General features: G+C 52.8%; 5 protein-coding genes across 5 annotated transcripts; 2 read left to right on the forward strand and 3 right to left on the reverse strand.

Annotated features, from left to right (window-relative positions):
* Positions 1 to 612: 612 nt before the first annotated feature.
* Positions 613 to 2,321, reverse strand: C8Q71DRAFT_862706 (uncharacterized protein; the record flags this gene model as incomplete). Its single annotated transcript, XM_047928060.1, has 12 exons — positions 613 to 657; positions 719 to 726; positions 789 to 855; positions 919 to 1,119; positions 1,188 to 1,388; positions 1,447 to 1,505; positions 1,562 to 1,609; positions 1,664 to 1,749; positions 1,805 to 1,843; positions 1,902 to 2,082; positions 2,153 to 2,225; positions 2,298 to 2,321. The coding sequence occupies 12 exons, from the start codon at positions 2,319 to 2,321 to the stop codon at positions 613 to 615; spliced, it is 1,032 nt and encodes a 343-aa protein (XP_047773467.1).
* Positions 2,322 to 2,771: 450 nt separating this feature from the next.
* C8Q71DRAFT_862707 (uncharacterized protein) lies at positions 2,772 to 3,647 on the forward strand (the record flags this gene model as incomplete). Its single annotated transcript, XM_047928061.1, has 5 exons — positions 2,772 to 2,847; positions 2,913 to 3,048; positions 3,111 to 3,175; positions 3,228 to 3,469; positions 3,534 to 3,647. 5 exons carry the CDS (start codon positions 2,772 to 2,774, stop codon positions 3,645 to 3,647), a joined length of 633 nt encoding a protein of 210 aa, XP_047773468.1.
* A 52-nt stretch (positions 3,648 to 3,699) lies between these two features.
* On the reverse strand, positions 3,700 to 5,632 carry C8Q71DRAFT_378717 (uncharacterized protein). The gene is made up of 11 exons (XM_047918170.1): positions 5,369 to 5,632; positions 5,276 to 5,315; positions 5,037 to 5,214; positions 4,791 to 4,978; positions 4,687 to 4,734; positions 4,569 to 4,627; positions 4,309 to 4,509; positions 4,050 to 4,247; positions 3,921 to 3,987; positions 3,843 to 3,850; positions 3,700 to 3,778 (listed from the first exon to the last, which is right to left on the reverse strand). Exons 1-11 carry the CDS (start codon positions 5,567 to 5,569, stop codon positions 3,734 to 3,736), a joined length of 1,233 nt encoding a protein of 410 aa, XP_047773469.1. The 5' UTR covers positions 5,570 to 5,632; the 3' UTR covers positions 3,700 to 3,733.
* A 1,222-nt stretch (positions 5,633 to 6,854) lies between these two features.
* Positions 6,855 to 8,353, reverse strand: C8Q71DRAFT_378954 (ADP-ribosylation). Its single transcript, XM_047918171.1, has 9 exons — positions 8,252 to 8,353; positions 8,149 to 8,190; positions 8,035 to 8,094; positions 7,923 to 7,958; positions 7,666 to 7,866; positions 7,396 to 7,596; positions 7,265 to 7,337; positions 7,199 to 7,206; positions 6,855 to 7,139 (listed from the first exon to the last, which is right to left on the reverse strand). The coding sequence occupies exons 1-9, from the start codon at positions 8,261 to 8,263 to the stop codon at positions 7,092 to 7,094; spliced, it is 681 nt and encodes a 226-aa protein (XP_047773470.1). The 5' UTR covers positions 8,264 to 8,353; the 3' UTR covers positions 6,855 to 7,091.
* A 459-nt stretch (positions 8,354 to 8,812) lies between these two features.
* Positions 8,813 to 11,495, forward strand: C8Q71DRAFT_727638 (uncharacterized protein; the record flags this gene model as incomplete). The annotated part of the gene is made up of 12 exons (XM_047921877.1): positions 8,813 to 8,863; positions 9,002 to 9,051; positions 9,108 to 9,172; positions 9,229 to 9,470; positions 9,527 to 9,789; positions 10,215 to 10,232; positions 10,340 to 10,343; positions 10,407 to 10,533; positions 10,788 to 10,905; positions 10,986 to 11,050; positions 11,106 to 11,347; positions 11,397 to 11,495. 12 exons carry the CDS (start codon positions 8,813 to 8,815, stop codon positions 11,493 to 11,495), a joined length of 1,344 nt encoding a protein of 447 aa, XP_047773471.1.
* Positions 11,496 to 15,404: the final 3,909 nt, after the last annotated feature.

Below are 15,404 nucleotides of genomic sequence, written 5' to 3' on the forward strand. Positions count from 1 at the left end.
CCTCGCGTCCGCCAGTGGACGTCTCGTATGGAGCTCACCCGCGCCCAATGACGGGGCTCGCGCAGAAGGGCATCCGCCTGGCCAGCCGAGTGGGAGTGCAGGACGGGCTGCGGTCCATTCGTCGCCAGCACCCGCGATGCGGCACCAAAGTAGACCACCACGGCGGCGCGCGGAGCACGTTACGTTCCTGGCTACTTGACCGGGTGATAGACATCGTTTGAGGCACGGTGCATCGGATGCGGGTCCGAGGTGGGCAAGCATAGGGCACTTCCGCTGAATCTCGAGAACATGCATCACGGCGCCATTGACAGACGTCCTGAGGCAGGATGCTCTGATCGAGCAGATGACGACCGTCGCATGTAGCGCTGTACCCCGCACAGCCGCGGTAGGTATTCTTCGCTTCCACATTGCATTGCTAGGGGTTTGGTAGCCAACAGCTGCAGTCGTTTTTGCGAGAAAGACTTCTGATACTGATTGCGCGCCACGAGCTCGTCCAAGACCATATCTGCGATGCATACGTACACATGTCGCCTTCCCCTGCCACTGAAACATCAGCGCTTCAGCCCTCATCCTCAGTAGCATACATGAACAATCTATGAAGCACGTCGACCGTCAATGGCGGTAAATTACTAGGAAGAGCGGCCGGATCGCTTCATTCTACACGCGAGCATATTGGTCAGCCCTAAGCCAAGAACTCAAGAACACTACTCTAGCGCACCTTGTAAACTACGCAGGAAAATCACCGTCAGTGCATGTACACCACCGTAGATCGACAAGAAAGTCCTCACCAATGGCCTCGTCGTAGTTCAAGTCGCCGCCAGGCTCGCCAACAACCGAGTCATATCCCGTCGGGGGCTACCCGTCATATCACCTCATCAGCTCCTCGAAGGATCACACAAGAACGTATATGACACCCACCGCAGTGAGGTCCTCGTCTCCTGTCGTCATCTTGACTGCCTTGCCCATCACGACGTCGCTGAGGAGCATCGCCTTGTACGGCGACCCGCCGCGCTCGTCGACGTAGTCGTTCGCCTTCGACGACGTCGCGGAGGTGTATATCCCCGCGCCGAACCGGCCGAAGTTCGTGCGCTGGCCTGCCTTCGCGAGATGAAACGACGTCTGTGGTCGCGCGGCCGGGCTATCAGCAGGATGCACAAGAGCGTGAAGTAGAAGGGAACGCGACGTACGCGGATGATGCTGCAAAGCGAGCAGTTAACATTCGAGCAAAGATTCATCTGCCCGTCGCTGTCGCCGACCGTGCATGTGCGGATCGTCCCGTGCCACCGCCGCTTGCTGTTCCCGCCCGTGTAGTTGGTCTTGCGCTCGATGGCGAGCTTGTACCGCGAGAACTGGTCCGTGTGGTCCTTGTCGCAGTAGATCTTCCATATCTAGTGGGGTGTGAGCTGTGAGCTGTCGATCTGCGAGGAGAGAAGGTGACCTTGTTACCTTGACCACGGTCGGTTTGGGCGTCGGGTGCTTCCACTGGTCCCGGAACTGCTTCGCGACTGGCGGCCGAGGGCGGACTGAATTTCTGTCGAGACGAAAGCGAAACAGAGCTTACCATCTCTGAAGGACGTCATGTTGTGGGTGACAATCAAGATGATTGGAGCTGCAAGTCTTCGATATCAGCAGCGACTTCTTGGTGAGCAAACGGACCCCTGACCTGAGCTAAATGTATCTTCGCTGCATCGCCTCGAGCAGAAGTCGCTCAACTTTCCGTTGATGACCGACTTCGGCCACTTGTTACAGCTGACGAAAGGAACAGTCAGAAGGGACGCTACAATAAGTAAGCGAAGACGTTTACAAGAGACATGCTTCCGCCTTTCCACTACGCACGGCCTCACTACGGGAATAACATGTCAATACACGGAGAAACAGGACCTGCGGGCAAGACGTCTTACAGACGATGCGCGTTGGAGCAATAGTCGCTCGGCATGCCATCACCCCCTACGAACGTCGGCTGTTGGCACTTTGGCAGCTTGCAGACACGAGAAACAGGGGCAGGAGACGCGCGCGGGCTCGCTGGGTTGCTCGTCCCATTCTGGAAGGCATCACGGCAGCGTCCGCCGCAGAAATCGTGTACTACCGATCAGGAAGGCGCAGAGCACTGAATCGTCAGCGCAGGATGTTACTGTCGTGAATGTCCACGCACCATAATTGCCCTCAATATACGCAGGTCGTGATTCGCAGTTCTTTTCCTCCGTGTCCAGATATGCGCCGAATATCTGGAACAAAGACACGCACCTTGCAGAGTCGGGCCCCGTTGAGCTGTTTCATAGCATCCCTATGGATCGTACCGCAATACGAGGAATACGACCCATCGGGATCCTGCCACACATTTCGGAGGCAGCCTGGATACTGGCAGGTAGTGTACTGCGTGCGCGACGTGTCGGGGCACATACTTGCAACCTTGAAGCCTTTGTGCAGGCGATGATCACGGTAGATGGTGGATCACTCGCGAATTGAAGCGAGCGGCCTTATATATGCGTCGAATAATAAGATGATAGGGGCAAAAGAATCCGTAATCCAATGCGGTAATTACAAACTGCTTACCGGCACCGATATATAGTCCTCCGCACGACATTGCCCATACCACCACTCGGTAGTAGGTGAGCAGCTCTTCACCTGAATGCCATGATTATGCGCATATCACCATATTAGCATTCATGTTCACAGTCGACGTCGTTCAACAGCAAGTCGTTCTCATCTCTCTGCCAGTCCTAGTTCAAGGACGTCGAACGTCGTATCATCGCCCGCACGGTCACAGAACAATGCCAGCTTTGGATACGCGCGAGTACCGAGAGCGGTCAACAAGTCCCATGGACGTCGATGGGTTAGAAGAGCCGGGTAAGTACAGACCAAGTACCGAGAAGCCTATGAGTTGTGCTCAGTCCCCAAGTGCGAAGTGCTAGCGCCCGTGATCCCTCCTCCACTGCCAGATCAGGATGTGCGCCACCCTCCCGCTGATCCTCATTGCCCACCGCGCCCGCCGTCCGAACGACCTGCAGACCAAATCTTCTTCTATCAACGTGAGCAGCCGTTATACGAGTATGTCCCTTCACAATCGCTTTGTTTTTGCGTACGATCTCATTGTCTTCATAATTCATCAGGTTCACCAACTTCGCACCATGCGGTATCGACTGGGACGGGTATTGGTACCCAACGGCAGAACACTGTACGTCTTGTTGTGAACCTCATTGCTCGTGTATCTAATGCGCCGTTAACAGTATTCCAGGCGCACAAATTCATGACAACCCGACCAGACCTAGTTAGACGCATTCGAAATCTCCCCAGTGCCCGTGCAGCCCTCGAGGAGGCGGGCCGCCTACGCAGGCTACAACGGTCCGACTGGTTCGACGTCAATGTCGGCATCATGGAGGCGATCCTTGAGGCGAAGTTCACGCAGCATCCTAAACTGAGACGCATGCTTCTCAGCACCGGCGATGGTGAACTGATCGAGAACAGTCCGGTGCGCACGTCCTACTCACGACGCGATGTCCGTTTGCTAACGCATACCACCGTGGACTGACCAGGTCGATTCGTTCTGGGGATGCGGTGAAGATGGCGAAGGCAGGAACGAGCTCGGGAAGGCGCTCATGCGACTCCGCAACAAGCTACGGTCCACAGAACTCCAGAATGAGCGTTGAATTCAGAAGAAGCGTATAGAGACGACACATGTATGATTATCTGTAGGCTATCTATGAGATCTTCTGCCTGACCGTCGCCCTGACCATCACATCTTGTAGATGATCAGAAACAGCGGCCGAATGGCGTCGTCCTGCATATAGTATGCAATGTTAGTCACGGTATGCACCAACACTCTCATGCATATATAATCTCACCCTGTACACTGTACAACCATGACATCGTGCGGGTCTGTGTCAGCACGAGCAGATAGCGCATAATAGCAGGGGGCTTACCGATAGCCTCGTCGTAGTTCAAGTCGGCACCAGGCTCGCCGACGACAGAGTCGTAGCCGGCAGGTGGCTAGTACACACAACATCATCTCAGTATACGGATTACAGCATCACGGCATACACGGTACAGACCTCCATAAGGGTCATGTCGCCCGTCGTAAGTTTCTTAGTCTTGCCCATGACAACATCATTGAGCAGCATCGCCTTGTACGGCGACCCACCGCGCTCTTGGACGTAGTCATTCGATTTGGACGACGTGGCCGATATGTATATTCCTTTCCCGAACCGGCCCCCAAATCTCTTGCTAGCTTGCGCGACGCTGAATGACGTCTACGGGTTTCCCAACTGAGGTGAGAAAGAGACACATGGCGACGAGATGATCATGACGAACCTCGATGATCCTGCAGAGCGAGCAGTTGGCGTCCTGGCATAGAGCAACTTGGCTCTCGGTGTCGCCGATCGTGCATTGCCGGAACGTGCCGTGCCACCTCCGTCTGCTGTTCCCGCCTGGGAGACCGGTCATGCGTTCGACAGCATCCTTGTACGACAGAAAATCGTCGGTGTGTTTCTTCCTAGAGTAGATCTTCCATATCTTGATGAAATGCGCCATGTAAGCAGCGGACTCTCGGTAGAAGAACCATTGCGCCTCGCCTTGACCACAGTCGGAACAGTTGTGGGGTGTTTCCACTTGTCTGTGAATTGTTTCTCCACTGCGTATCAGGAGTTAATCAAAGCACCCGAAGCTGTTAGAGCTATGGGACGTGCTCACCATCCTTGAAGGCCGCCATCTCTTTGTCGAGGTGCAGAATGAGAGGGGCTAACACCGGCCGTCAGCACGACCAGTCAGTTGATGCACTCAGATGAACTGTGTACCGGAGCTGAACGTGTCTTCCTTGCATCGATTGGAGCAGAAGTCGCTCAGCTTCCCGTTGATGATGACCTTCGGCCACTGCCCGCACCTAGTAGCCCACCGCCGGTCAGTATCAACGTCGTGAGCCGGAGACCCGGAGTTGCGGGACGCATACAGCAAGCATAGCTCCGCTCCAGTCTGCACGCCTTCGCTGTAAAAGTACAGGGTCAGTGCAGAACGTTGTCGAGATGATAGTACATATTGCTTACGCGCGGTGTGCCATAGAGCAGTATTCACTTGGTCTTCCGTTCGGCCCTACATATACTGGCCGCTGGCATCCGCGGAGCTTGCAAGTCCCAGTGCGCGGACCCGCCGGTCTTGCTTGGGTCGCTCCACCAGCCGACGTCTGGTAGGCGTCACGGCAGCGCGTACCACAGAACTCATGAGCTGTTTGCACAGATACCCGTCGGCTTGAGAACATCAAGACATACTACAAATATACGCATACCTCGATTGCCGTCGGAATACACGGGTCGCAATTGACAGTTCTAATGAGTGTGCATAAGAAGCCTGATAGACGAGGATTTGGGAACTGGTGCACCTTGCATAGTCCGACCGTCGGGCCTACTTCAGTGGCAGCCTGGGGTTCATTTGATTGTTGAACACTGCTAGCAGCATCCCGATGTCTCCTAGAGCAAAACGACGAGTACGAGCCGTTAGCGTTTTGGAAGGTGCTGTTCTGGCAGCCGGGATAGCGGCAGGATCCGTTCTGCATCGGTATGCTCGGGAAGCTCACGGCCATGAGCTGGTATGTCGGCACTCCGAGCCTCTGCGAACACGAGTGCGACTGGCTTATATGCACGACGTACCGGGATGTCAGATAGGGTTCAATGGAAGGTAGAGCAGATCAGAGTCACGAGGTAGTTCATGCGTCCGAGAAAGCCTTCATCTCCGGCTTGGTTCACAGCGTGAGCGCTTCGAGAAGCTGTCTGATTTTGACAATGCTCGTGTGTTCAGCGTGTGTCCCGACCGCATTACGCCGGTACTACGCGATCGGCTTCGTCTGGAAACGGTTCAGATTGACGATTGTAATGTCGACATGGAGGACGTTTCTTGACCGCCCTATACATCGTGTTACGCATGAGGACGGCCATCAGAGAGAAGGCTGAGCGTGCTCACAGTTACAGTTCAAACCATAGATAAGTGTAGTAGGATCCGAGCGCATGGCAGCCCAATACATTCTCACAGAAGCTACAGCGCAGACTTGAGATTTAAAGCGCAACATGACCTATACCAGTGCGAACCTTCAGTCGCTGATCTTTCTATACATCGCACAACGTACAGCTTCGACAAAGTTCCATAACGCTGTTCTCCGCATCCGTGGCAGTTCAAATTTGGAGTGGCAGTGCTGGGTGAAGTTCCCAGCCATTCCGTGAAGTCCTATCGTTTGTCAATCGGAATTGAGGTGAGGACCTACTATCATCAGGAGGGAGAAACGAAGCTCGACTTTACCGTGAAGTACTCGTTTCGTTGGTGGGCTCGAGGCATATTATTGGCGCAGTGAGCACGGCAGCATTCACAACCATTAGCATCAAGCCGTATGACAAACGCAAGGCGTGTCACATACTTTGGACAAGCTGTCTAGCCTGTGGGATCATCGTGTTGAAGGAAGATACCGGTCAGCAATCTAGCGCCCCCGCCGTCGAGGCACACTGTAGTTTGTACTCGCATTCTACGAGGCAAAGCATACTCATCCTCGAATCAAATAGGACTGTATCATTACGCAAAAATCGGTAAGCACCGCGATGCACACTCCGTGATAGAGTACGTCACTCGCAGTGCGCAACGCCTAAGACGCATCTGAACCATTCGTGGTGAACAATATCGTTGTCAGCGCGTATCCCCACTTTGACGAGGCACCAGAGTTAATGCGTTGACCTCGTACAATTCCTGCTATGTAGGTCCTAGTGAGCGTCGGATGAAAGAGTACTTGCGGCATCAATAGGCGCCCGTGTTGTGCCCGTCACGACTCGCAGCGCCGTGTCTGAGCCGCCGCTAACAGATAATCAGCATGTCACAGCTCTGCCTAGGTTGAAATCCCGAAGTATGATTTCTGACTGGAATGCGTAGTACGACTATCATCTGTGACAATACGGTACATAACGGGGTGTGGCGGCCGGGCCAGCGACCACGACAATCATTGTGAGTAAGGGCCGCAACGAGGAACTTGCATGAGATACAGATCATGAGCGTCATCCTGAACCATCAATCTGTACAATGGTTATCCAAACACAGATCAGAGATTCCGCAATCCTGCATTCGCATCAGCCTGACTGGTAAATAACCAGGAATGACGGGCGGATAGCGTCGTCCTGCGAGCACGCGAGTGGTCAATGGAACAGTCCAAACGCCAGAAGCTTGCTCAATTTACCCTGTATACTGAGTTCGATGACAGGTCAATACGAGAGTAGGAGTGTTTCGCCAGATATTCACTCACCAACCACTTCATCGTAGTTCAAGACCGACTGTGTTCCGGGCACGCCGAGAACGCAATCGCACTCGTCAGGTGGCTGGATAGAAAGGTAGGCTTGTTTGTTCGGATGACATCTTCATCGGAAGGTCACTGACCTTGGACAACATCAGATCATTCGCCGTCTTCCTTGCTTCTTTGCCTGCCACAACCTCACTCAGGAGCATCGCCTTGTATGGCGACCCACCCTGCTCCACGACATAGTCATTCGCTTTGGACGACGTTCCGGTCGTATATATCCCTTTCCCAAATTGGGAAAACTTGTGATGCTGACCCACTCTTGCGATGGAGAAGGACGTCTGCGCGTGTGAGATGAACACAAATGGGTTGTGAGTGTGAACCAGAAATAACGATCACAGGCCACGAACTCTGATAATCCCACATACTGAGCAGCTGGGTCTATTGCACACATTACCCATGCTGCTGTTGTCGCCGATTCTACACGCTCGAATTGTTCCATGCCATAGCAAACGGGTATTTCCTCTGGCGACGTTGCGTTTTGACGTTATGGCGCGTTGGTACTGAGTGAACTTGTCATCAACACGCTTCAAACAATGGATCTTCCATATCTTTCAAAAGTACTGGTGAGATTGCAAACCTCGGACGCAGCTCCACGGGAACGTACCCGCAGCACTGTTGGTACACGTGTAGGATGGCGCCACTGGTTCGCAAAATGATACATGACTATAAATCAGATATAGCGTAGAGACCAAGCATTGACAACGAAGTCCACGTACCAGCCGTAAACTCTTTCGTGCCTCGTTCAAGTTCCTTGAGGATGGGAGTCGAAGTGCATACTGATAGTCTCGGTCAATGTCAGAAATATGGGAGTATGATAATATTCTACATACCTGGCTTGAGACCGTGGATGTTTGCCTGGAGAATGGATTCTTCTGCGTCGCCGCGAGCCTTCAGCTCTGCAACGAGCACGGCGGTTTCCACAATACGACTGACGTCCACTCCCATTGCCGGCCCAAGCACACCTAGAGTTGCCCGTATCCCTGTACGTAGGTGGCTCGACGTTTGTACGTCGAAACCAGCTTTTCATCCTAACACACAGGGTTTGGAACGTATGCATACCATAGACTTCGCCCTCGTCAACATCCGTTTACGGGACGCGACTCTTCACAGGGGCTATTAAGGTTTAATGAAGAGCGGTCGAAGTTGTGCTGTCGGTGAAATGCGGATAGGTCAGTCGGAATGGCACTTCCCTCACGCCAGTGATCGGAACACTCACACGGACTTCGAAAGCGTGATCAGCCCTGCTTTCATAGTTATCTGCGCGTTTCGCATCTGCCGTTGTCTCAGCACGCATCCCCTCCAGATCACCCTCTTGACCTACCACTGCCGCCATCAACACGAGTATGGAAACGCATCCCGCGCACGGGTCGACGACGCGTCCTCCTCCTGTCAGCGCCAGTTCTCAGGCGACATCGAATCCAACTGCCATACAGAGCAATCATTCGCCGTATTCCCGCCCACCTAACCCTGCCTCGTATCCGCCGAGGCCTGGTCATGATTATCAAGCCAGAGGGCCCACGAACATTCAGGATCCTGCTAACCGAGGTAAGTTGTATAGCATAGATTGCGTAAGATACCACTCAATTGGCATGCACGACAGTTGCTCCACCCAGGCCGACGACGGATGAACGTCTGGCCCCCCTTCAGGGGCCCCCTCCCTCATACTCTCAGCCCCCATCCCAGGAACGGTCACATGTAATCAGATTCTACCACAGCGATCAGCCGTATTACCAGTGCGTAGCTCTTGTGTGTGATCCGATCTACAACTGTTGACCCTCACCCTATGCAGATTCACGAACTTTGCACCGTATGCCATCCACTGGGATGGCCGCATGTACCCCACTGCAGAGCACCGTACGTCCACGGGCATGCCATGCAGTATACTCACAGCCCCAATGCACGTCACCTAGTGTTCCAGGCGCACAAGTTCATGCCAAACCGGCCAGACCTCGCAGAACGCATCCGATTCTTGCCCGACTCCCGTTTTGCGCTCGACGAAGCGCGGAACCTCCGCGCAGCGCAGCGCTCCGACTGGTTCGACATCAACGTGAGCGTCATGGACGACGTCCTCGAGGCGAAGTTCGCGCAGCACCTGTCCCTGCGCGACACGCTCCTCAGCACCAGCGATAACGAGCTCATCGAGGATAGCCCGGTACGCATCGAGGTCTGCGTGTTGTTGTTCCACACGGATGTTGACTGTGTGGATAGGTCGATTCGTTCTGGGGATGTGGTCAGGATGGCCTGGGGAAGAACGAACTGGGGAAGGCGCTCATGCGGCTGCGCGAGAAGCTGAGAGCTCATCCGGCGCGCAGGCATTTCGCGTGGACGTCTCCCCCGCCAGACCGAGAGCGTCGCTCAGAAGGGGTCCAGCCTGTCCCGGAAAATAGCCACGGGATGACGCATGCCCAACTACTGCCTGCACCTGTGAAGGATCAAGGGACCAGCCAATGGCATTCCCCGGAGTGGTGGGGGTAGATGAGGTATCGTGCCCTAGCCAGCTGGCATACCGGCCGAAGAGAAGCGGGATTGACTCCTGTGTCAGGTGGGGGCGAGCTCTCACGCGCCTGTTTGATGCAGGAGCTCAATGCAATGTGTTCAAATCCGCACGAGCACGCACTTGGATAATTGACCTTTCACGGGGCACATATACAGTGTTGTTCCGCGAAGTTGTGTACATATTCATGGCTTCCGAGTTTGATGTCACAACGATGCTTTCCGCGGGCCCTGGGACGCGTGCCAGTGATCAACTCGCGCTGGTCAATGAACACAAGTTACGTTGATGCATTCCGACTCACCAGTCCTCGGATTTCACCGACCTTACTACCATCTGTGCTCCGTCCGAGAGTCTCAGGAACGCAGTTCACAATGCTGCTGTTCTGAATACGGCAGTCTCAAGATACTGGTCGGACGTTTTGTGCGTGATTGATGTATTCATACAGATACTGCAAGCCTAGAGCTGAGTTGGGGGCCCCTGTGCATTTTGAGTTACTTACGACCGAATGCATCACCTTCGCCTTCTAGGAACGTGCGTGACCTGTATACGTGTGCGGCAAACACTGAGAGTGACGACAAATATAAGGTTCACTAGTACGCACAGGACGCCATCCACGCGGCAAACGCCAGCACCTTGCGCCTCGACAATGCGTGCCTGTACAGCCTGAGCGTCCACACGCCGTCCACGACCCCAAGTGAGGAGCGAGTGCTCTTGATCACTGGTATGTCACTCAAGGTTGCGGTGGCAGCATTCGCAGCCATGGTTGGGCTCTACTGCAGCGTCGGCCTCTTCAGTCGACTCGTAGCATGGGTACGCGGCCGCCCAAGCCACGGTGGTAGAACATCGTCAGGAACAGGTTCAGAGGGACGGCGTGGCAGACACAGAACGCAGAGGCCCGACCCTAGGAATGTCAGCGAAGCAGGTATGTCATGCCAGCTCAGAATGTAGATGACATCCAAACAGGAGGTCGTCTAGGTATTGTCCTCCCAGACCGGTCACGCCACCGAGCTACCGGGCGCTCCCCGCCAGCGGTCCCGGATCCAGGACAAACATCTCGCATTCTGTTCTACCACCGCGACGAGCCTTACTATGAGTGAGTACCATCACCTCCATTCTGATCCTTCTGTACATCAGGCCATACGATTCTCATCGACGTTTATTTTCATCCTCCAGGTTTACGAATTTCGCTCCGTATGCCATCAACTGGGATGGCCACACATACCCGACCGCGGAGCACTGTACGTCCATTGAGCTGTTGTCGATCGTTCTTATGATCTCACACGTTACACCCAGTGTTCCAGGCCCACAAATTCATGAGCACCCGAGCAGACCTGGCCGAGCGAATTCGCCGCCTCCACAGCTCGCGCGCCGCGCTCGAGGAAGCAGGTCGCCTGCGCAGGCTACAGCGCACGGACTGGTTCGACGTCAACATCGGCGTCATGGACGCAGTCCTCGAGGCGAAGTTCACGCAACACCTGAAGCTGAGGGACTTGCTTCTAAGCACGGGACATCGTGAGCTCGTTGAGGACAGTCCGGTACGGGATCGCTGTGAGCGTGGCGACTATGTGCTGACATTGTGGTCAGGTTGATTCGTTCTGGGGCTGGGGAAATGACTGCAAAGGGAGGAACGAGCTCGGCAAGGCGCTCATGAGACTCCGTGACAAGTTACGGAGTACGCCCTGAGATCATACCTGCACCTGGTCTCCCGCATCTGGAGCATATACAAGTATTATATGTACGCTATATGCGCGTACTCATAGGTCGATTTTTATTGTCTTCCACTTGTGCGCAGGAACTATAGCGTCCGCCCAACTGATTGAGGTATGACCGGACCTCATCGAGGAAATGGAAGCTGGCTTAGCAGGTAAGTCTCCTAATTATACCCTCACAACCCCGAGTCGTATACTATGCATCAGCTTGTCAACGTTAATGGCCATCTCGTTGTCTAATCATGGTGTTAGCCCGTCGATGCAGGTCCAACTCACATTGACGATCGCGAGCTGACAATGACTAGTTTACCTTCACCTCACCTCTGAGTCCTAGATGACGCGGCTTGCTTATCTCCTACCCTCTGTATGTCCCCCTGTCTTGTCAATATTGTTCCGTTCAGGCTGACTAAGTTCGGCGCGCACGTTGCGAGTTGTTATCGCTCGGTAGGCCGCCGGTACTGTACGCGTAGCTGATCTCCCGGGATGCCGTTTGTGCTCGCTCATTCCCCCTCTCCAAATGGCTGTAGCCGCTTCGTTTTCAATATGTAGAAGCTACCGCGAAGCAATCGCGGGCACTATGGCACCGTTAGTGGTATCTTGAGCGCTCAGCCAGTGAGAGGACGCGATGAATGGGCACGGCGAGTTTCCCTAATGATGTTTGCAGCGCCGTGATTACAAGCCGCACGGCGAGCTCGGCCAAGGTTGTATGGCGTATCTGCCATAGCAGATGTTTCCGCATTGCTCGGAGCCGCCACGATGCTCACCCAGTGATATACTGCAGGTGCGCCGCGCTCTGACCGGCCGGAAGGTAAGATACCGCCAGACGTATACTTCTCGACTTCGGTGGATTCAGTACTCACCGCTTCGGATACTTTTCGCGTTCTCAAATAGGTGCTGACCTCCTCCGTACTTCTTGCAGTTATGTATGAATACCGATCAGTGACCGCTACTTGCGCTTGCCCAAATGCCACATCCGGGGCATCAGTTGAACACACTCAGACTGGCCTCGGATCCGAACTTCCCTGAAGAAGTCAAGGATCGCGCGTGCGCCTATGGCCGGTGGCTAAATTGGATCCCTCCTCTCACCGCGACTCAATTTGAACGTGGCGCCGTATGCGTTGATCGTATGATATGCGATCCCACCGCACTATGGCTTCTCTACTCGAGCTCAAGCCCGAGATTGATCGATGAGGCTCCATGGCATGCCCACAGATAGTGCACGTCGAAGCTACGAACATACACACAGCAGGTCAGATGCTGCGTATGCGTTACACCGGATGAAACTTTCGATCCTTCAAGTGAAAGATCGATAAAATTGACAAAATCTTTTTCACGATATTTCGTATGAAAGATTGTCAATAAAAGTCAGAAACAATCAATTAATCATTCAGACTCGAAGTATCAGGAACAGATCACAGAAGGATTCATTGACAAGTGTCTTTGATCTGTTTGTGATCCTCTAGGCAAATGATTGAGAACATGATATTCAAAAATTCTTGAACACTATGTGGCTCAATTGTTCTGAAAGGATTGAAAACAGATTGTCACATGGGGTGTTACAATCTTTTCTCAATCTTTCAGGCTGTCACAATCTGTTTCAAATCCTTCCAGCTGTTGATATCTTGGTGAGATTGGAAACAATTTGTATCCCAGGGGTTCAAAACAATTTGCCCAAAAGGATTGACAAGAGATTGTGACACTAGCTGTGACACTGTGCCACTTCCCTATGACAGAGCAGTGAAGGCAAATATGCCAAACCTATGAAAAGCTGCCTTCTGCTGGTATGCTCAGTCATTTTTGGTCCCTCATTCATTGCCTGCCATCACATGAGTCTCATTAGATGCACTCAGTGTACAGGGTTGTACTTGTGATTGTACATTCCTAGAGATGTGCATCTCATTGTATGACTAATGAACATGTCCCAGACCTGTGCATGTCCAGATGCAATGAAAGAGGGACCAAAATCGACTGAGCATACCAGCAGAAGGCAGCTTTTCATAGGTTTGGCATATTTGCCTTCACTGCTCTGTCATAGGGAAGTGGCACAGTGTCACAGCTAGTGTCACAATCTCTTGTCAATCCTTTTGGGCAAATTGTTTTGAACCCCTGGGATACAAATTGTTTCCAATCTCACCAAGATATCAACAGCTGGAAGGATTTGAAACAGATTGTGACAGCCTGAAAGATTGAGAAAAGATTGTAACACCCCATGTGACAATCTGTTTTCAATCCTTTCAGAACAATTGAGCCACATAGTGTTCAAGAATTTTTGAATATCATGTTCTCAATCATTTGCCTAGAGGATCACAAACAGATCAAAGACACTTGTCAATGAATCCTTCTGTGATCTGTTCCTGATACTTCGAGTCTGAATGATTAATTGATTGTTTCTGACTTTTATTGACAATCTTTCATACGAAATATCGTGAAAAAGATTTTGTCAATTTTATCGATCTTTCACTTGAAGGATCGAAAGTTTCATCCGGTGTTACTTACTTATGTCCCTATGGGCCTGGCCACTCCGGTTTTGTGTGGACGCTATCCACGTCTCCTGTTCCCATTGTGGTGATCAGCGGCTGCCAGGTCGTCTAACCATGTCGGCCTTCAACTCGCATAGGCACTATAGCTCAATGGACGTCGAAGTGCTAGAGGCACCAGGTGCGTTGTCATTGCGAAGTGTGAAAGTGAAGCTCAGATGCAGGACGAAGTGGTCCCTCCGAGGCCGAGCGACTTCGAACGTTGGCTTCCGCGTCGCGGGCGCTCGAGGCCCTCCTCCCCGCCACACCCGCCTCCAGTAGTGCCACAAGCCTCAGCACCGAGGGTAGAGGAGCCATCTCCAATTCTGTTCTATCACCGCCATGACCCGTACTTCGAGTATGTATTCTGGTCATTCCGGCGTACCATTGTCGAGGTGGAATCTGGATTCACCGTCGCTTCATCAGGTTCACGAACTTTGCGCCCTACCCTATCCACTGGCATGGCCATACATACCCCACTGCAGAACATCGTGAGTTGTCGTATACGCTGTACATCGCTCTGACGATCTCATATACACTCAGTGTTCCAAGCGCACTTGAAGTTCATGACGACCCGATCAGACTTGGCAGACCGCATCCGCTGCCATCTCCCCGGCCCACGCGATGCGCTCAGAGAAGCCAGCCGCCTGCGCAGGTTCCAACGCCCAGATTGGTTTGACGTCAACGTCGGCGTCATGGACGGCATCCTCGAGGCGAAGTTCACTCACCATCCAAGGCTGAGGACATGCTCCTTAGTAGAGGCAACACATCAGGAAAAATGTTCGTGTCTTAAGTGGTCTTGTGGAGAGCCAAAAGTGACATTATGTGTCACTATGTGCCACAAGAGCCTTAAGGTAAGTCGATTTCTTAAATTGTCTTACTTAAGTTCCATTAAGTAACCAAAGTAAACACTCATTCCAAGCAAGAATGATGTTTTTTCATCATTACTGGGGTGACTTCTCTCATGATTCTGCTGTGTTTGTGCATATGCTGTCATAACAGGCATCCCAGATGCAAAAATGTCGCCCAAAATAATCTGCCATTTCCCAGAATTGAACCCCTGACCTGCTAAACTAATTTCTCCCACTCTCAGCACAAACTTGTGACCACTACACCATAGGTCCCTGTGCTTGTTCCCTTCTACAATAACCTATATTGACTATCTGTCTGGACTTAGAGAAATCTGCAATTGCTGCCCCCTGTTAGCCCAGCCCCTGTGCATCCCTGGGCTCTCAGACTGGCCTCATTTCTTCTTGGCACTATCTGTTGCCTTGCAGACCTTGTGTAGACTCATAATTTGCTCAAGGGCAGGCTTCTTGTCTCACTTTGCATGCTTAAGTGTTCTTTTGCTGTCTCTCAACCTTAAC

This window comes from Rhodofomes roseus (genome assembly GCF_022264815.1).
Source record: "Rhodofomes roseus strain CIRM-BRFM 1785 chromosome Unknown C8Q71scaffold_33, whole genome shotgun sequence".
NCBI classification, from domain to species: Eukaryota; Fungi; Basidiomycota; class Agaricomycetes; order Polyporales; family Fomitopsidaceae; genus Rhodofomes; species Rhodofomes roseus.

What these genes read in the sequence shown, in the direction of transcription:
- C8Q71DRAFT_378717 (XM_047918170.1), bottom strand. Translation starts at nt 5,569, where the DNA reads ATGGCCGTGAGCTTCCCGAGCATACCGATGCAGAACGGATCCTGCCGC. An exon ending in GGAAGACACGTTCAGCTCCG is followed by an intron (nt 4,735 to 4,790) that starts GTACACAGTTCA and finishes GGCCGGTGTTAG; the next exon opens with CCCCTCTCATTCTGCACCTC. An exon ending in CGCTCTGCAGGATCATCGAG is followed by an intron (nt 4,248 to 4,308) that starts GTTCGTCATGAT and finishes GGAAACCCGTAG; the next exon opens with ACGTCATTCAGCGTCGCGCA.
- C8Q71DRAFT_378954 (XM_047918171.1), bottom strand. An exon ending in CATCCACGGTCTCAAGCCAG is followed by an intron (nt 8,095 to 8,148) that starts GTATGTAGAATA and finishes CGAGACTATCAG; the next exon opens with TATGCACTTCGACTCCCATC. An exon ending in CAGTATGTGGGATTATCAGA is followed by an intron (nt 7,597 to 7,665) that starts GTTCGTGGCCTG and finishes TCACACGCGCAG; the next exon opens with ACGTCCTTCTCCATCGCAAG.